Raw genomic sequence first — 19516 nt, 5'->3', positions numbered from 1 at the left:
ACATATGTATCTCTCTTCTGGGGAGGCAGCATATGATGCTTCAGAAGTGACATGCTACACACACAATACACAAACAACATGCACACACACTCACTCACACACACAAACATATACACACACACACACACACACACACACACACACACACACACACACACACACACACACACACACACACACACACACACACACACACACACACACACACACACACACACACACACACACACACACACACACACACACACACACACACACACACTGACAGGTCACTCAACCATTTGCACGAATCAGAACTAAGCTACCCAGCCTTCTTCATTCTCACTCCCTAGCTCTTAGAAAAACTAGTCTAACTAAAAACAGAAGGCCTATCCTACTGAAAGTCATCCAATCAAAACAGAGGCCAAGAAAATAAAACCTTGTCAAATCGTTCTGTCATTCCTCCCTTTCTGTGTCCTTTTTGTGTCTGTGTCCTTGTCTATATATTGTGAGAATGCTGAAAAAGCATTTGTTGTTATGTGTGTTTTCCAATGAATGTCTTACTGTGTGCATGTTTGTGTATTTGTGTGTTTGTGTGTATGAACATGCAGTGGGCCATGTTTCACAATTACATAAATACTGCTTAAACTTCCTATCTGAATAATTGAATATTTGATGACCATAATGTCTACACTTGAATTTACTGTTATATACGCCTTGGTCAATGATGACACTGTGTTTTACTGTTCATGGAAAGGAGGACAGTCTTATACACATCAATACATCATGTAGTGTTATACACATGGAGACTACGTAGGCTACTGACAATACATACCTGATCTATTCAGACAAAATCAACACACACTTCACAACCAACACATCTGCCAAGACAATACATACATTAACATAGACTTGTGGTCTCATTCAACAAACACTACTGTCTGTACCTTTCTGTCTATAACATAAACCTAGACCATTGGTTCCCAACCTTTTCTTAACCGTGGCACACCTTGATGGGATGAAACATTCTGTGGCACACCTAAACTTTTCCTAATAATTTATTTTGTGGTAATCTGATCCATACGGCAAATAATCCATTTTCTGTATCGTTTTTTCTTTCATAGAATAAATAGGGTTTATTTAAACTACTTTCATAGTTCCTTACTCATGTTTAATTTGTGTGGACCCATTTAAAGCATCCTGCAAATCTCCAATATAAAGAAAAACTCTTGTAGCTCCAGTAAAATAGGTCTATATGTTAATAGGTTAATTTTGAATGGAAGAGTCTAGAGATGAGAGGTTTTCGGTATTGTAAAGGTGCAACCACAAACACAAAGCAATGCTCCATTTGATTCTTTGGCAGAGGCTGTGGTACTGCTAAGCCTCGTCAGACTTGCCTGTGCAAAGGGTTCTCACAAGAGAAGTAAAATTATACGAATGACCATGTTCGTTGTGCACCCCTCATATGATACAAATGTAACAACAGCTCCAGCGCATTGGACTTGAAACAACGGTACAGATGCAACCATGTGTGCCATTCAATATATTATCTACAGTCATGGCCAAAAGTTTTGAGAATGACACCAAAATACATTTTCACAAAGTCTGCTGCCTCAGTTTGTATGATGACAATTTGCATATACTCCAGAATGTTATGAAGAGTGATCAGATGAATTGCAATTAATGGCAAAGTCCCTCTTTGCCATGCAAATGAACTGAATCCCCCAAAAACCATGTCCAATGCATTTCAGCCCTGCAACAAAAGGACCAGCTGACATCATGTCAGTGATTCTCTTGTTGACACAGGTGTGAGTGTTGACGAGGACAAGGCTGGAGATCCCTCTGTCATGCTGATTGAGTTTGAATAACAGACTGGAAGCTTCAAACGGAGGGTGGTACTTGGAATACTTGTTCTTCCTTTGTCAACCATGGTTACCTGCAAGGAAACACATGCCGTCATCATTGCTTTGCACAAAAAGGGCTTCACAGGCAATGATATTGCTGCCAGTAAGATTGCACCTAAATCAACCATTTATCGGATCATCAAGAACTTCAAGGAGAGACTGATATTCTGCAAAAGGTACAGGGATTGGACTGCTGACGACTGGGGTAAAGTAATTTTCTCTGATGAATCCCCTTTCCGATTGTTTGGGGCATCGGGGAAAAAGCTTGTCTGGAGAAGATAAGGTGAGCGCTACCATCATTCCTGTGCCATGCCAACAGTAAAGCATCCTGAGACCATTCATGTGTGGGGTTGCTTCTCAGACAAGGGAGTGGGCTCACTCATAATTTTCCTAACACAGCATTGAATAAAGAATGGTACCAACACATCCTCAGAGAGCAACTTCTCCCAACCATCCAGGAACAGTTTGGTGACAAACAATGCCTTTTACAGCATTATGGATTACCTTGCCATAAGGCAAAAGTGATAACTAAGTGGCTCGGTGAACAAAACATCAATATTTTGGGTCCATGGCCAGGAAACTCCCCAGACCTTAATCCCATTGAGAACTTGTGGTCAATCCTCAAGAGGCAGGTGGACAAACAAAAACCCACAAATTCTGACAAACTCCCAGCATTGATTATGCAAGAATGGGTTGCCATCAGTCAGGAAGTGGCCCAGAATTTAATTGACAGCATGCCAGGGCGGATTGCAGAGGTCTTGAAAAAGAAGGGTCAACACGGCAAATATTGACTATTTGCATCAACTTCATGTAATTGTCCATAAAATCCTTTGACACTTATGAAATACTCGTAATTATACTTCAGTATTCCATAGTAACACCTGACAAACATATCTATACACTGAAGCAGCAAAATTTGTGGAAATTAATATTTGTGTCATTCTCAAAACTTTTGGCCACGACTGTAAGTGGCACTGGTGCGCCCAAGTCAGAATCCCATGGTCATTCCACAGGTCACGTTTATAAGTGTTAGAAGAGTGTTCCAAAAAATTTAACCTGAGAGTTCCTCAAGTCACACCAGTGTGCCGCGGTAAACCGGTTAAAAACCACTGACCTAGACTACTCACAATTTCACACCAACAACACACACTTCAGGACACATACATCTATCACACAAATACAGTGTCTAGTGAAAGTCTACACACCCCTGTCACAATTGTCACATTTTGCTGCCTTAAAATTGGATCTAAAAGGGGATTCAATTAGATTGTTCCCATGTGAAACGTATGATCCCTTATTGATTTCACCAGTTAAATCTACCTCAGTATAGATTAATGGGAGGAGATAGGTTAAATATGGATTTTTAAGCCTCGAGACAACTGAGACATGGATTTTGTATGTGTGGCATTCAGAGGGTGAAAGGGCAAAACACAAGATTTAAGTGCCTTTGAACAGGGTATAGTAGTAGGTGCCAGGCGCACTGGTTTGAGTGTGTCAAGAACTGCAATGCTTATGGGTTTTTCATGCTCAACAGTTTGCCGTGTGCATCAAGAATGGTCCAACACCCAAAGGACATCCAGCCAACTTAACACAGCTGTGGGAAGCATTGGAGTTGACATGGGCCAGAATCCCTGTGGAAAGCTTTCAAAAGCTGTTCATCGTGGCAAAAAGGGTGCAACTCAATATTAGGAAGGTGTACCTAATGTTTTGTAGACTCAGTGTTTATCCATTGTTTTTTATAAGAAATGCTGAAGCTCGGTAGATTTGGTTGAGAATCATTATTGGCGGCAATCTTCAAACCTTTGCAAGCTGTTTTAATGTCAGGACTGAGAATGGACTCCTCAGGAACACTCAACAACTCTTGGACAGCCATTCTGTTATCTTTGGCAAAAACATTTGTTTAATTGTCCCACTGAAAAATACAACTCTATTCCAGGGTTCAGAACATCTATTCAAAAGACGGAGGCACATTTTCCTCTACCTTTTTACCTGGGCTTTGCTCCTTTCATATTATTTTGATCCTTTTATAACTCTACAGCCCCTGCCAGTGACAAGCATACTCATAACATAATGCTGCCACCACAAAAGGGATCAACAATATGACATTCACTCCACATTGCTGGCCAGTATGACAACATGAAAAGAAGGAAGCCTTTATTAAAACAAATCTATTTCAAATCATCCATTATGTTTGCAAAAAGGTCCTTAAGTAACACTGCAAGACAACATGGCAAATAAATACACTTTTTGCCTTCAGGTTTAGGACAAATCCAATAAAACACATCACAGAGTGAACCCCTCTGTATTTTGAAGTAATGTGGTGGCAGCATTATATTATGTTTATGCTTGTTACCGGCAGGGAAAGATGAGTTTGTCAGGATCAAAATAAATATATATACAGTACCAGTCAAAAGATTGGACACACCTTTTCATTCAAGGGTTTGTCTTTATTTTTACAATTTTCTACATAGTATAATAATAATGAAGACATCAAAACTATGAAATAAAACATATGCAATCATGTCGTAAAAAATTATTCCATATGTTTTATTTCATAGTGTTAAACAAATCAAAGTATGTTTTATATTTGAGATTCTTCAAATGTAGCCACCCTTTGCCTTGGTGACACCTTTTCACACTCTTGGCATTCTCTCAACCAGCTTCATGAGGTAGTCATCTGCAATGCATTTACATTAACAGGTGTGCCTTGGTAAAAGTTAATTTGTGGAATTTCTTTCCTTCTTAATTAATGCGTTTGAGCCAATCAGTTTTTTGTTTTTATTTTTTATTTTATTTAACCAGGTAAGCTAGTTGAGAACAAGTTCTCATTTACAACTGTGACCTGACCAAGATAAAGCAAAGCAGTGCGACAGAAACAACAACACAGAGTTACACAAAAAACAAACAAGCGTACAGTCAATAACACAATAGAAAAAAAAGAAAGTCAGTGTGTGCAAATGGGATTAGGCAATAAATAGGCCATAGTAGCAAAGTAATTCCAATTTAGCGGATTAACACTGGAGTGATAGATGAGCAGATGATGGTGTGTAAGTAGTAATACTGGTGTGCAAAAAAAGCAGCAAAGTATATATATATATATATATATATGAGAATGAGGTAGGTAGATTAGGTGGGCTATTTACAGATGGACTATGTACAGCTGCAGCGATCGGTTAGCTGCTCAGATAGCTGATGTTTGAAGTTCGTGAGGGAAATGTAAGTTTCCAGCTGCAGCGATTTTTGCAATTCGTACCAGTCACTGGTGGCAGAGAACTGGAAGGAAAGGCGGCCAAAGGAGGTGTTGGCTTTTGGGATGACCAGTGAAAGACACCTGCTGGAGCGCGTGCTTCGGGTGGGTGTTGTTATCGTGACCAGTGAGCTGAGATAAGGTGGAGCTTTATCTAGCAGAGATGTATAGATGACCTGGAGCAAGTGGGTCTGGCGACGAATATGTACCGAGGGCCAGCCGACGAGAGCATAAAGGTCACAGTGGTGGGTGGTATAAGGTTGGCAGGTTAGCCTAGTGGTTAGAGCGTTGGACTAGTAAATGAAAGTTTGCAAGTTTGAATCCCCAAGCTGACAAGGTACAAATCTGTCGTTCTGCCCCTGAACAAGGCAGTTAACCCACTGTTCCTAGGCGGACATTGAAAATAATAATTTGTTCTTAACTGACTTGCATTGTTAAATAAAGGTAAAATAAAAAATAAATAAGGTGCTTTGGTGACAAAACAGATGGCACTGTGATAGACTACATCCAATTTGCTGAGTAGAGTATTTGGAAGCTATTTTGTAGATGACATTGTCGAAGTCGAGGATCGGTAGGATAGTCAGTTTTACAAGGGTAAGTTTGGCGGCGTGAGTGAAGGAGGCATTGTTGCGAAATAGAAAGCCAATTCTAGATTTGATTTTGGATTGAGGATGTTTGATATGAGTCTGGAAGGAGAGTTTACAGTCCAGACACCTAGGTATTTGTAGTTGTCCACATATTCTAGGTCAGAACCATCCAGAGTAGTGATGCTAGTCAGGCGGATGGGTGCGGGCAGCGAACGATTGAAAATCATCCATTTGATTTTGCTAGCATTTAAGAGCAGTTGGAGGCCACGGAAGGAGTGTTGTATGGCATTGAAGCTTGTTTGGAGGTTTGTTAACACAGTGTCCAAAGAAGGGCCAGATGTATACAGAATGGTGCCAGCTGCATAAAGGTGGATCGGGGAATCACCCGCAGCAAGAGCGGCATCGTTGATATATACAGAGAAAAGAGTCGGCCCGAGAATTGAAACCTGTGGTACCCCCATAGAGACTGCCAGAGGTCCTCGACGATACTAAAGAGAGGTTCAGAACATCTGCGATCTGGATTCGGGTGAAGGAGAAGCTGGGGAGGCTCGGGCAAGTTGTGGGGCTGTGGGGGGTGCGGAGCTGTTGGCTGGGGTTGGGGTAACCAGGGGTAACCAGGAGGACAGCATGGCCAGCTGTAGAGAAATGCTTATTGACATTTTTGATAATCATGGATTTATCGGTGGTGACCGTGTTGCCTAGCTTTTATCGGTGGTGACCGTGTAACAAGAACATTTCCTGGGACACAGACATGTCTTATATGGTCAGAAAGCTTGAATTCCTGTTCATCTAACTGAACTGTCCAATATACAATAGCTATTACAGTGAACGAATACCATGCTGTTGTTTGAGGAGAGTGCACAACAACAAAAACATTTCATCATGGCAACTGGTTTGATACATTCACCTCTGAAGGTAAATAATGTACTTACATTCAGTAATCTTGCTCTGATCTGTCATCCTGAGGGTCCCAGAGATAAAATGTAGCATTGTTTTGTTTAATACAATCAATTTTATATTCAAATGTAGGAACTGGGTTCACATTTTCTTTCACATTAAACATGTGGATCAGGTTGTGTAGATATGTAGTTAAACCATCTAATGTAGATCCCTTTTTTGATTAAATTTTAAAGCAGCAAAAATGTGATAGCTTTGCAAGGGGTGTGTAGACTTCACTAGGCACTGCACATATTATTGACTGAGTTTATTACACTCAACTTACTTTGCCAGTAAGATTGCACATGTCTGTTGATAGAGACGAATTACACTCATAGTCTCTCTCTTCGAATGCTACTGTCTGTCTATGGCAACACCAACATTCTGGGCACCCCCCTCATACCCTCTGTCCCCCACCCCTCCTCACCCCAGATGATCCCTCCCATGCTGTGGGCTAGCGGAGACAACACCATGATGGAGATGATTGAGAAGAAGCGCAGCCTGTGTCAGGAGATCAAGGCCCGCCGGGGGCCAGCAGACAACAACCTGTGTAAGCAGGACAGCATGCCCATCTTGCACAGCTGGAGGAAGAGCAGCAATGGGACCAAGAAGTATGGCGGCCCTCCCCCTTACTCCACACAGACCACCGTCTTCTGGGACACGGCTATCTGACAGGAGTGAACCACCCTGTCCTGGGCCTTGTAACGGGCCTTGTTCAAATGGAAGAACCAGGACTTGACCAGTATGTCCAGGACTACCTAGACTTGACTAGTAAGAAACACATTTTGTTTTCCGTTGCAAAACATTTTAAAACGTTTCTGTTGCGTGCCCTAATGAACACAACCCTGTCCTCAGACTCCTCCCCCTTCCTTTCACAAGCCAGAGATGGGCATTGAGCTGGTGACAAATCAGAGCACAGGGAGACAAGAGTTCCCCCCCACCTCTCTGTTGTAGCAATTCAAATATCTGGTATATCTCCCTGGTTTCGTATTGCTAATTTATATTTAAAAAAAATTGTACCTCAGTAATTGTCTTAATATTGAATATGCTTAGTACAATTATATATTTTCTAAAGATTAAAAAATATAAAATAATTTGGACATTTTAGTCTACAGTTGTTAAATGGTTTTTCAAACCTCGTCTTGGATATTTATGTTGCAAGGACACTTGTCTGTGCGTTGGAGAAAATAATATGTTGCCAATACGTTGAGCCAATTCAGTAAGAACACCATGGTTTTTTATACAAAAAAATCTAAAGGATAAATGTTCTTATAACGATGAAAAAAGCACTAATTTTAAATTGAATATATTTTGGCATCTTGAATTTAGATGTTGTTGTATTGGAATGCTGTTGTGAACCATTTGAATGATCCACAATGTAGGTTTGGCTTGCTCCACTGCCCTAACAATCACTATGACCATGTCCCAATACTTAGGGCAAATCTGCCATATCATATAGGGCCAGGACCAAAAGTAATATGGTAGCACCTCGGGGCAAATCCTATCAAATCAGTGGTCGGACAAAGAGACAAGGTAACAATTTACTTGACACCCAGTGTCATAACACGTTATGACACGGTCTTAACATGTCATATGTCATAACAACTGACGTAATCTGTCATAACCTGTCATAATATAGTCATAACACTATCATGACACATATTTTTTGTTGTGACATTTATTGCATTATTTTATGGCTGGTTATGACACCTACATAAGTGTCAAACCCACAAAACCCACCACACAAGGCAAAACCTTTCATTACACCATAGCCTACTTGTCAACAGTATATTTATGTTATATAACATTTTCTGAAATTGAACATATTATTATCAATTATTATTGTAATTGCACACAAATTATTGTCAGACATGCACCTACCCCAATGCTCTGTTGCTGATGACTGGGATGAATGCAGGAGAAGATTTCAGGAGCAGGACAAGACAACTTCTTTATGACTGATTACTGACATAAGGGCATATATGGCTTATATGATTATGATGGTCATAATACCTCTTGACAGTGTCATAAAGTATATTTTCTTAATCCAAGTAAAGTGACACAGGAAGGTCATAATGCTTCATGACAGTGTCATAAAGTGTATTGTCTGCAAGCGATTTAAAATATGATGAAAAACAACATGACTATAAATAATGAATTACGACAACAACAAAGCACTTATTAAGAAACAATCTTTCAAATGAAAGGAACCTTCTTAGTAGGGATTTTTGTTTTTAAATAAATGTGGGTTTTGACCGTATTATGTATGTCATAAAATAATGCAATATATGTCACGTTTGTAAATATATGGGTAATGACAGTGTTATGACCATATTATGACAGGTAACAAGTTATATCAGCTATTATTATGACATGGTCATGACTGTGTCATAAAGTATTATGAAGCTGCGTGTCAAGTAAAGTGTTACCGAGACAAGAATATAGGAGACAAGGAGATAGGAGGGAAGGATGCCATTTATTAAGAGTGTTGGGACAAGATGGTTTGTACAGTACCCAACATAATCTTTTCACACGACTGAGTCCAGCCAAACTTCACTGCCCTGGCCTGCCCTGGTTACACATCAACCATAGTTGCTGGAACCGAGCTGGAAAGAACATTGTGAAAACAAAATGTTGACACTAGCAACTACGGTTCGGGTCTACACAAAAGTGTTTAAAAGGTATAAGAGATTATAAGAGAGTCAGTGACCCACAATCACCGTGCCAGAGTGACTGACTGGGCAGTGGAAGACTCGGCCATAGGGATGGAGACACTGTCATGGTGTATTTAATAAAGGCAGTTAAGATTATCCACCTATTCAGACAGGAACTAAGCTTGAATTAAAATTATGTTATGTCTTATCTGAGTCTGGGGGTATTTCTCTTGCCTCCAAATGAAAACAAGTATAGTGAGTTTGAACTTTCTAGTTCAAACACGTTTGAGTTCTGCACATGTTATATAGTTCGACACATGTTAAATATTTCCAAATCGAGTCGTATCAAAATAATGTGAGGAGACATGATTATTGTTTATAAATGACCACACATCATACCATAACATATGCACACACACCAGGAGCCTATTCAGGAGGATGTAGCCTCCGGAGCTAAGGCGTCTCACATTCTGTTTGAAAGCCTGGGGAAGTTCTCATTAGAAAAGATGATCAAAAGTGGTGGATCAAGGCAGTCTAGTGACACATTTCCACTTCTCAAACAAATCAATTATTTTACATGGTTGGAGCTCCAAAAGAGCTGATGTTTCTGAAAAATGTTCTGACTTGCAACAAGCAAGCTAAGATAAAAACAACAGTGATTAGCTAGTTGTGTCACCTAATTATTTGTGATTGGCTGGCTGTGTTATACCTATCATCAGTGATTGTATGGCTGTGACATTTGATTAGTCATGGTTTGCCGGCTTCCTTGATGAGGTTTGTAACAGTAGTCTACAGAGAGTAGTCTACTGTCAGTTGTAGATCATTCCGCTAATAAGGACAGGATCTACAGTGGCCCAAAATTGTGTCATCACTGTCAATCAGTCTATCAGTGAGCTGTCTGACATCAGCCCCTGGTAGAAGTTGCCCTTGAACACAGATCTAACCATTTAAGGGGGAAAAGACACAACTGTCCTCAGGTCAGTGTCTGGTGACAACTTCATCCTTCTCCCTGACACAGCCAAACTGGCCTGTGAAGTTCTAACACTACACATCTGCTCGGTGAGAAATGTACACTTGGAGCACACATGAGAAATTTTAGAATGCTCAGGGGAGCTATGGCAGTGGCTATGGAGGGACCAGCATGGACCAGCACTCTTGCCATCTCCTTACTCCTCGTCACTATTTTCTTTAATCCTGCTATTTCCATTGCATTTATCCTCAATTGCCCTTGTCGCCTCATTCTGCTTCTCTCTTCATCCTGTTTTGATCCTTTCCCCTTTGAATACTGTGTGAGGCACACACACACAGTATTGACAATGATGTATGCCATTGTGGAAATCCTTGCTATAAACATTGCTTTGGAGACCAGGGTTCACTGTGAGTCAGAGAGATGGTCACTAAAGCTCACAGAAATAGATATATGACCTAAACATTTATGATTACAGACCAGTGACACGGTTTTACTTCAGAGAATTTGTAAGTCGCTCTGGATAAGAGCGTCTGCTAAATGACTTAAAAGTAAATGTAAATGTAGAACGGATCTATCTAACCACACAGTAGGCAGGTTTTCATTGACCCAGGTTTGTTTGACAAAAGCAATGTCGCAACATGTGTAATGGAAAAGGTAGATATACTGTATATAGGAGACCTTTTCTAAAGATCAACAACATTTGTATCCGTTCGACAGGGGTGTATTATTCTTTTGTCGAAGATTATTGGGACAAATCACAATGGAAACGGTGTTTTTCAAATAAATGATGATTGCCCAATATTTTTGAAGGCACATGATGTCAACACGTAACTCTGAAACTCCACACCACATTTTATTATAAATGCCTACTGCATTTTAAATCTATTTTTCAACTATACAAATAATGTTTCTTTGCAGGATCCTTCCAAGACTGGCTGGCTTTTGCGGGTTACCAGAGACATGAAACAGTTAGGTGGGAGGGCATACAGACTGTCACCAATTTATGAATATCCAATTTGCCTAAATAGGTAAAGTAAACTTGATTTTTATTAGACTGTAGGTTTTTGCGAAAAATACGTTTTTAAAGGTGTTATGTCATTACGTTCAGCTGTTCTTATTAATCGAAACAAGATGGTTAAATTATTAGGTGCAGGGGAGAGTGGCATAAGTTGAGCTAAAGGGTTAGTTGAGCCACCTCTTGTTTCTACATTAACATTTTTGTCATTTAGCAGATGCTCATATCCAGAGCAACTAATAATTAGGGCATTCACCTTAAGATAGCTAGGTGGGACAACCACATATCTCAGTCACAGTAAGTACATTTGTACATTGTTTCTAGGAAACCATACACAAAATGAATAATGTCACCAAATATGTAGGAAGATGTCATCATTTCATGGAGTCTGTGAAGGAAGAGACGACATGGAAAAAGTACAATCAAATCTAAACACATTATATTGGTCACATAAACATGGTTAACAGACGTTAATGCGAGTGTAATGAAATGCTTGTGCTTCTAGTTCTGAGAGTGCAGTAATATCGAGCAAGTAATCTAAGAATTCCACAACAGCTACCTAATACACACAAATCTAAAGAGATGGAATAAGAATATGTGCATATAAATATATGGATGAGTGATGTCCCGAGCGGCATAGATGCAATAGATGGTATAAAATATGAGATGAGTAATGTAAGATACGTAAACATTATTAAAGTGGCATTATTTAAAGTGATCTACTTATTAAAGTGGCCAATGATTCGAGTCTGTATGTAAGCAGCAGCCTCTATGTGTTATGACAGCTGTTTAACAGTCTGATGGCCTTGAGATAGAAGCTGTTTTTCAGTCTCTCGGTCACAGCTTTAACCTCTAACGACTCCCAAACCCGCATGCGGGAGCGTAATCATCGCCTGAAACGAATTAGCATAACGCTGAGGACATAAATATCCCTAGAAAATATTCCTATTCATGAAAATCACAAATGAAATATATTGAGACACAGCTTAGCCTTTTGTTAATGATCACCCTGTCATCTCAGATTTTCAAAATATGCTTTACAGCCAACGCTAGACAAGCATTTGTGTAAGTTTATAATAGCCTAGAATAGCATTATACAATGCTAGCAGCAGGCAACCTTGTCACGGAAATCAGAAAAGCAATCGTTTACCTTTGATGAACTTCGGATGTTTTCACTCACGAGACTCCCAGGTATATAGCCAAAGTTAATTTTTTCCCTAAATATTATTTTTGTAGGCGAAACAGCTCCGTTTGTTCTTCATGTTTGGCTGAGAATTTTTTTCCAAATTAGCTCCATAATATCGACAGAAACATGGCAAACGTTGTTTAGAATCCATTCTCAATGTGTTTTTCTAATATCTATTCGATAATATATCCGTCGGGACAATTCGTTTTTCTCTAGGACCGATTGGCGTAATGGCTACCTCTGTACTTTACGTGAGAATCTCTCTCGGAGCCACCATGTGACCACTTACGCAATGTGCCCCCATATGGCTATTCTTCAACAGAAATGCGGAAAACTACGTCACAATGCTGTAGACACCTTGGGGGAATATGTAGAAAGCGTAAGCTCGTTGATGGTGCATTCACAGCCATATAGGAAGTCATTGGAACGCAGCGCTTTCAAAACCTGGGGCACTTCCGGATTGGATTTTTCTCAGGCTTTCGCTTGCAACATAAGTTCTGTTATACTCACAGACAATATCTTTACAGTTTTGGAAACGGTAGAGTGTTTTCTATCGAAAGCTGTCAATTACATGCATATTCTAGCATCTTTTCCTGCCTGAGGTTGAAGAGACACTGTTGCGCCTTCACCACACTGTCTGTGTGGGTGGACCATTTCAGTTTGTCTGTGATGTGTACACCAAGGAACACCAAGGAACTTAAAACGTTCTACCTCCACTGCTGTCTCGTTGATGTGGATGAGGGGTGCTCTCTCTGCTGTTTCCTGAAGTCCACGATCATCTCCTTTGTTTTGTTGACATTGAGTGAGAGGTTATTTTCCTGACACCTCAATCCGAGTGCCCTCAGCACCTCCATGTAGGCTGGTCATTGTTGGTAGTCAAGCCCACTACTGTTGTGTTGTCTGCAAACTTGATAATTAAGTTGGAGGCGTGCATGGCCATGCATTAATGGGTGAACAGGGAGTACAGCAGAGGGATGAGCATGCACCCTTCTAGGGCCCCAGTGTTGAGGATCAGCGAAGTGAAGCTGTTGTTTCCTACCTTCACTACCTGGCGGCCGCCCTTCAGAAAGTCCAGGACCAAATTGCACAGAGCGTCGTTGAGACCCAAGGCCTCAAGCTTAATGATGAGCTTGAAGGGTACTATGGTGCTGTAATCAATGAACAGCATTCTTATATAGGTATACATAGGTATTCCAGATGGAATAGGGCAGTGTGATGGCGATTGCATCATCTGTGGACCTGTTGGGGCGGTATGCAAACTGAAGTGGTTCTAGGGTGGAGGTGATATGATCCTTGACTAGTCTCTACTCCCAGTCATCTTTCCATGGTTAAATGCTGTTGTTGGCGCTTCCAGTTTTGTGTGAATGCCGCCATCTATCCACAGTTTCTGGTTAGGGTAGGTTTTAATAGTCACAGTGGGTACAACATCTCCAATGCACTTCCTTATAAACTCACTCACCGAATCAGCATATAAATCGATGTTATTCTCTGAGGCTGCCCGGAACATTTCCCAGTCTGGGCGATCAAAACAATCTTGAAGAGTGATTCCGATTGGTCAGACCAGCGTCGAAATGTTCTTGTCATAGGTACATCCTGTTTGGGTTGCTGCATAGAGGACGGTAGGAGCAAAATGGCGGGGGAGGGTCTTGTATGTGTGTAGCGGAAGTTAGAGTAGCAGTGATCCAGCGTATTGCTACACTAAATATGCTGATAGAATTTATGGAGCCTTGTTCTCAAATTTGCTTCATTAAAATCCCAAGCTACAATAAATGCAGCCTCAGGATATATGGTTTCCAATTTATATAGAGTCCAGTGAAGTTCCTTGAGGGCCAAGGTGGTAGCTGTTTGAGGGGGGATATACACGGCTGTGAAAATAACCGACGAGAACTCTCTTGGGAGATAATATGGTCGCCATTATATTGTAAGTAATTCTAGGTCAGATGAACAAAAGGACTTGAGTTCCTGTATGTTTTTACGATTACACCATGATTCATTAATCATGAAGCATACACCCCACCATTCTTCTTCCCAGAAAGATGTTTATTTCTGTCGGCGAGACGCATGAAGAAACCCGGTGGCTGAACTGACTCCGACAACATTCATAGAGAGCTATGTTTCCGCGAAACAGAGAATGTTACATGCTCTGATGTCTCTCTGGAAGGCAACCCTTGCCCTAATTTCATCTACCTTGTTGTCTAGAGACTGGAAATTGGCGAGTAATATACTTGGAAGCGGTGGGTGGTGTGCACGCCTTCGAAGTCTGACCAGGAGGTCTCTCTGTCTACCTCTTCTGCAGCGACGTTGTTTTGGGTCGCCTCTGGGATTAGATCCAATGTCCTGGCTGGTGGTCAGAACAAAGGATCCGCTTTAAGAAATGTAAGAAATCCAATGTAAGAAATAATACATAAAAAAGAAAATACTGCATAGTTTCCTAAGGACTCTAAGCGAGGTGACCATCTCTGTCGGCTCCATCTCGCTAGGTAAGCAGGTAAGTGGTAAGCAAGTTAGGTCCAACTAAGATTTTCACAAAATCAAATACATTTCTTGTGTTATAGGATTCATTATTGCTTGTTCTAAACCAAAATAGATAATTGTAAGATTGTTTTATATGTCAGTCGGGGTCTCTATAAGCTAAATTGTGATATTCTAAACCTAGCATGAAAGTGCATCCGTTTAGCTATGTGGGCTAATATAGTGAAAATATTTGCCATGGGGTAACTTGAGGTAGTGGCCACCATAACCCATACAAATGATGATAGCATTTTGTTTGTTTCATGCATAATAGGCCCGATTCAGAATCTATTCAATTTTTTTTGCATTTTGATTTAAGCACTTCTCAGTATTTGGTATTCAGACCTGATGCGCTTTGAACCTTTGATATGCTAAACGGTCGCGGTATACAGCCACCCCTTCATCCCCTTCCAACCTCCCTACATTCATTTCTGTCTTAAATGACCATACAATTATTATCATCTCATGAGTCCAGTCTGATAATATGAATCAAAACACAGGAAAAACTGAATCGGGATTACACTGAAAACAATTACAGTATATTACGGTTTTAAGTGCCTTCTGATATTCTTAAAGTTGAAGCATTGCAATATTTGTAAAATAGGCTATATCAAATAGGCAAATACATAATGACAAAGATACAAAACATATAGGCAATATCAGTGCTTTAATGGTGAATAAAGAAGGAAAATTGTTCATTAGGAAGTGATGATCAAGTTTAATAATAGGCCTACTGCTTCAGAATTCCATCTTACAAGACCTCAAAACGTAGCCACATTAAAGAGGAAGTCTGCATTCTTAAATATAACAAAGGAACACCCCATCACTGTTCTGGTAAAAAGCTGAGGTATGGGGACAAATGTAACCTCTCTCAAATTCATAGACAGAGCTCTGGCTGCAAGGACTGACCATCCATGATATCCAAATGATAGTTTAATTACTTTTTTCCCCAATGACTTTGTTTACAAACAATGGTGTAAACCTGTTTTAGGTTCTTCTGGGGTATAACAGTTTATTTTTTAAAATTTGTTTTACCTTTATTTTGACAGGTCAATGCTGAGACCAAGGTCTCTTTTCCAGATGAGCACTGTATAGCACAATACACATAAAAATACAATAAACACATTCAACATCAAAATACACGTTACTATACACAAAAGTACATGTCAAGCAAAAAACAATCAGACACATTCTTTGGTTAAAAGGTCATGGAAGTTTATGCAAAAGGTTTTATAGACAAAAAGAGCTCAATGCATCGATCCACGAGATTTCAAGGAGGGCCAGTCCACATTATGATACAAAATGCAATGATGTATACTTTCGTAAATTGCTATGATAAAGTGCATCCAATAGCTTCAATAAGCTGCATTCTACATTCATATACAGATGTAGGATCTTCATTTTAGCCAATTTGCTAGAGAAGGAAAATAATCCTGCAGCAACAGGAAATGTGATTTGATTATAATGAATGGAACTTTTTTGTAGGGGTTGATACATTTTTCATGGAAAGACAGGACATGTTCCTATAGAAGGAGCCTATTCAATATTGAACTAGGCCTTTGTAAGTTATATTTTTCAAGAATCAATGGGTATATACAGTCGTGGCCAAAAGTTTCGAGAATGACACAAATATTAATTTTCACAAAGTCTGCTGCCTCAGATTGTATGATGGCAATTTGCATATACTCCAGAATGTTATGAAGAGTGATCAGATTAATTGCAATTAATGGCAAAGTCCCTCTTTGCCATGCAAATGAACTGAATCCCCCAAAATCATTTCCACTGCATTTCTGCCCTGCAACAAAAGGACCAGCTGACATCATGTCATTGATTCTCTCATTAACACAGGTGTGAGTGTTGACGAGGACAAGGCTAGAGATCACTCTGTCATGCTGATTGAGTTTCAATAACAGACTGGAAGCTTCAAAAGGAGAGTGGTGCTTGGAATCATTGTTCTTCCTCTGTCAACAATGGTTACTTGCTAGGAAACACATGCCGTCATCATTGCTTTGCACAAGAAAGGCTTCACAGGCATGGATATTGCTGCCAGTAAGATTGCACCTAAATCAACCATTTATGGGATCATCAAGAACTTCAAGGAGAGTGGTTTGATTGTTGTGAAGAAGGCTTCAGGGCGGCCAAGAAAGTCCAGCAAGAGCCAGGACTGTCTCCTAAAGTTGATTCAGCTGCGGGATCGGAGCACCACCAGTACAGAGCTTGCTCAGGAATGGCAGCATTCAGGTGTGAGTGCATCTGCACGCACAGTGAGGCGAAGGCTTTTGGAGAATGGCCTGGTGTCAAGAAGGGCAGCAAAGAAGCCACTTCTCCCCAGGAAAAACATCAGGGACAGACTGTTATTCTGCAAAAAGTACAGGGATTGGACTGTTGAGGACTGGGGTAAAGTAATTTTCTCTGATGAATCCCCTTTCCGATTGTTTGGGTCATTGGGGAAAAGCTTGTCCGGAGAAGATAAGGTGAGCGCTACCATCATTCCTGTCTCATGCCAACAGTAAAGCATCCTGAGACCATTCATGTGTGGGGTTGCTTCTCAGATAAGGGAGTGGAGTTAGTCACAATTTTGCCTAAGAACACAGCCATGAATAAAGAATGGTACAACACATCCTCAGAGAGCAACTTTTCCCAAGCATCCAGGAACAGTTTGGTGACAAACAATGCCTTTTACAGCATTATGGATTACCTTGCCATAAGGCAAAAGTGATAACTAAGTGGCTTGGAGAACAAACATCGATATTTTGGGTCCATGGCCAGGAAACTCCCCAGACCTTAATCCCATTGAGAACTTGTGGACAAACAAAAACCCACAAATTCTGACAAACTCCAAGCTTTTCTTTTGCAAGACTGGACTGCCATCAGTCAGGATGTAACCCAGAAGTTAATTGACAGCATGCCAGGGCAGTTTGCAGAGGTCTTAAAAAAGAAGGGTCAACACTGCAAATATTGACTCTTTGCATCATCTTCATGTAATTGTCAATAAAAGCCTTTGACACTTATTAAATGCTTGTAATCATACTTCAGTATTCCATAGTAACATCTGACAAAAATGTCTAAAGACACTGAAGCAGCAAACTATGTGGAAATTAATATTTGTGTCATTTTCAAAACCTGTACAGTATTATTGGTTTAAAAGTCAAAAAATTGAAGTAGCAATCACAGATTGCTCCTTTAAATGAGACACAGATAGGCCTACTTAAAACCCAGAATATTAATGGCAAATATAAAGAGTAGCAACAACATCAAAACTTTAAAGCGTATGATATTGCAGATCATTTTTCACCGACTATTGTTGTCCTAGTTTTTCTAAAATGTCTTGATATATTCATAAACATGATATGGAAAGGCTAATAAACATATTACTGCACACATTCCTGTGACACTCCCATTTCCTGCTCCACCTACATACAGTAGGTGTAAAGTGTTACAATATCTGTGTATTCCAAATTTGCCAATGCTAACATTTTTGTTGTTGTAGATTTTGTTTTTAAGAGAAGAAAATGTCGCCCTGAATCTCACACAACTCTGTTGCAATGTTAGAAGACAATCACACTTGCAAACTTACTGCTGCAAGGTGCTCGCACAGTCGAACTGTGCTGCACGGAGAGAAAAAAATCTAATTTTTAAGCAGTGAATCTGCTTGTTTGCATAGAAATAGGATGGATAGAAAGGACACAGTCCTATTTCACACAAGCCCATTCATGATAGATTGTGTCAGGAGCATTGAGTGCATTAACCATTTGATGTTCAATCACTGAGTACATAAGCAGTTATGTCCATTCTATTCAATCCATCTCTATATGTGTTCCAACCCTTATGAATACATTACAGCTCTTCTTTGATTGTCTAGCTTCCACTTATTTGTCCTGTGGGGAGAAGATCTTGAATCTTAGGGTACGTATATATATTATATTTTGTGTATACGTTTGCACTGTGGGGCTAAGACAGAAGCACTGTGATGTCACACTTTTGTCTTTCTTGCAATGAGAGTGTTTGAGTGTTTTTTTATGACTATGTCCGAGGACAAAAAAAAGAGTATGCTTATTGTAATATTAATAAATATCTATTGAGTATGAGATAAATAAATATGTTTTTGCATTTTGCTGTGTGGAGTGGTTGTTTTGCCAGGACAAAGTTAGTTCTCTACAATTAGATCAGGCTCACAAGGATCTGCTCAACAGTATGACTTTATTTCCACAGTGCTTGGTAGGCTACATTCCCTTGTAGTGAGGGCAGATCACGATGGCTTATGAAGACTTCTGCCCGTAGGCCATTTGATATCATTAATAACACCCATTTGGAGATATTATACTGGAAAGAGCCAGAAACCCCACAGATGACTTGCTGGCTGCTTCAGACCCACTAGACACAGACGTCAATTCAATGTCTATGTCACGTTGGTTCAATGTAATTTCATTGAAATGGGGTGGAAACAACATTTTTCAAATAAAAAAATCTAATTTTGTTAACAACAGATGTAGACTAACAGCGAAATGCTTACATATGGGCCCTTCT

General features: G+C 40.0%; 1 protein-coding gene across 1 annotated transcript in view; it reads left to right on the top strand.

Annotated features, from left to right (window-relative positions):
* nyap2a (neuronal tyrosine-phosphorylated phosphoinositide-3-kinase adaptor 2a) overlaps window positions 1–19099 on the top strand; it is a 116929-nt gene extending 97830 nt beyond the window's left edge. The window contains exon 7 of the mRNA XM_035748323.2: window positions 7086–19099. Within this exon, the coding sequence (XP_035604216.1) occupies window positions 7086–7325 (240 nt within the window). The 3' untranslated portion in view covers window positions 7326–19099. The remainder of the gene's footprint in view (window positions 1–7085) is intronic.
* The last annotated feature ends 417 nt before the right edge of the window (window positions 19100–19516 follow it).

Source organism: Oncorhynchus keta, chromosome 33 (assembly GCF_023373465.1).
Source record: "Oncorhynchus keta strain PuntledgeMale-10-30-2019 chromosome 33, Oket_V2, whole genome shotgun sequence".
Classification (NCBI taxonomy): Eukaryota; Metazoa; Chordata; class Actinopteri; order Salmoniformes; family Salmonidae; genus Oncorhynchus; species Oncorhynchus keta.
This window is presented reverse-complemented; position numbering and strand designations above follow the sequence as displayed.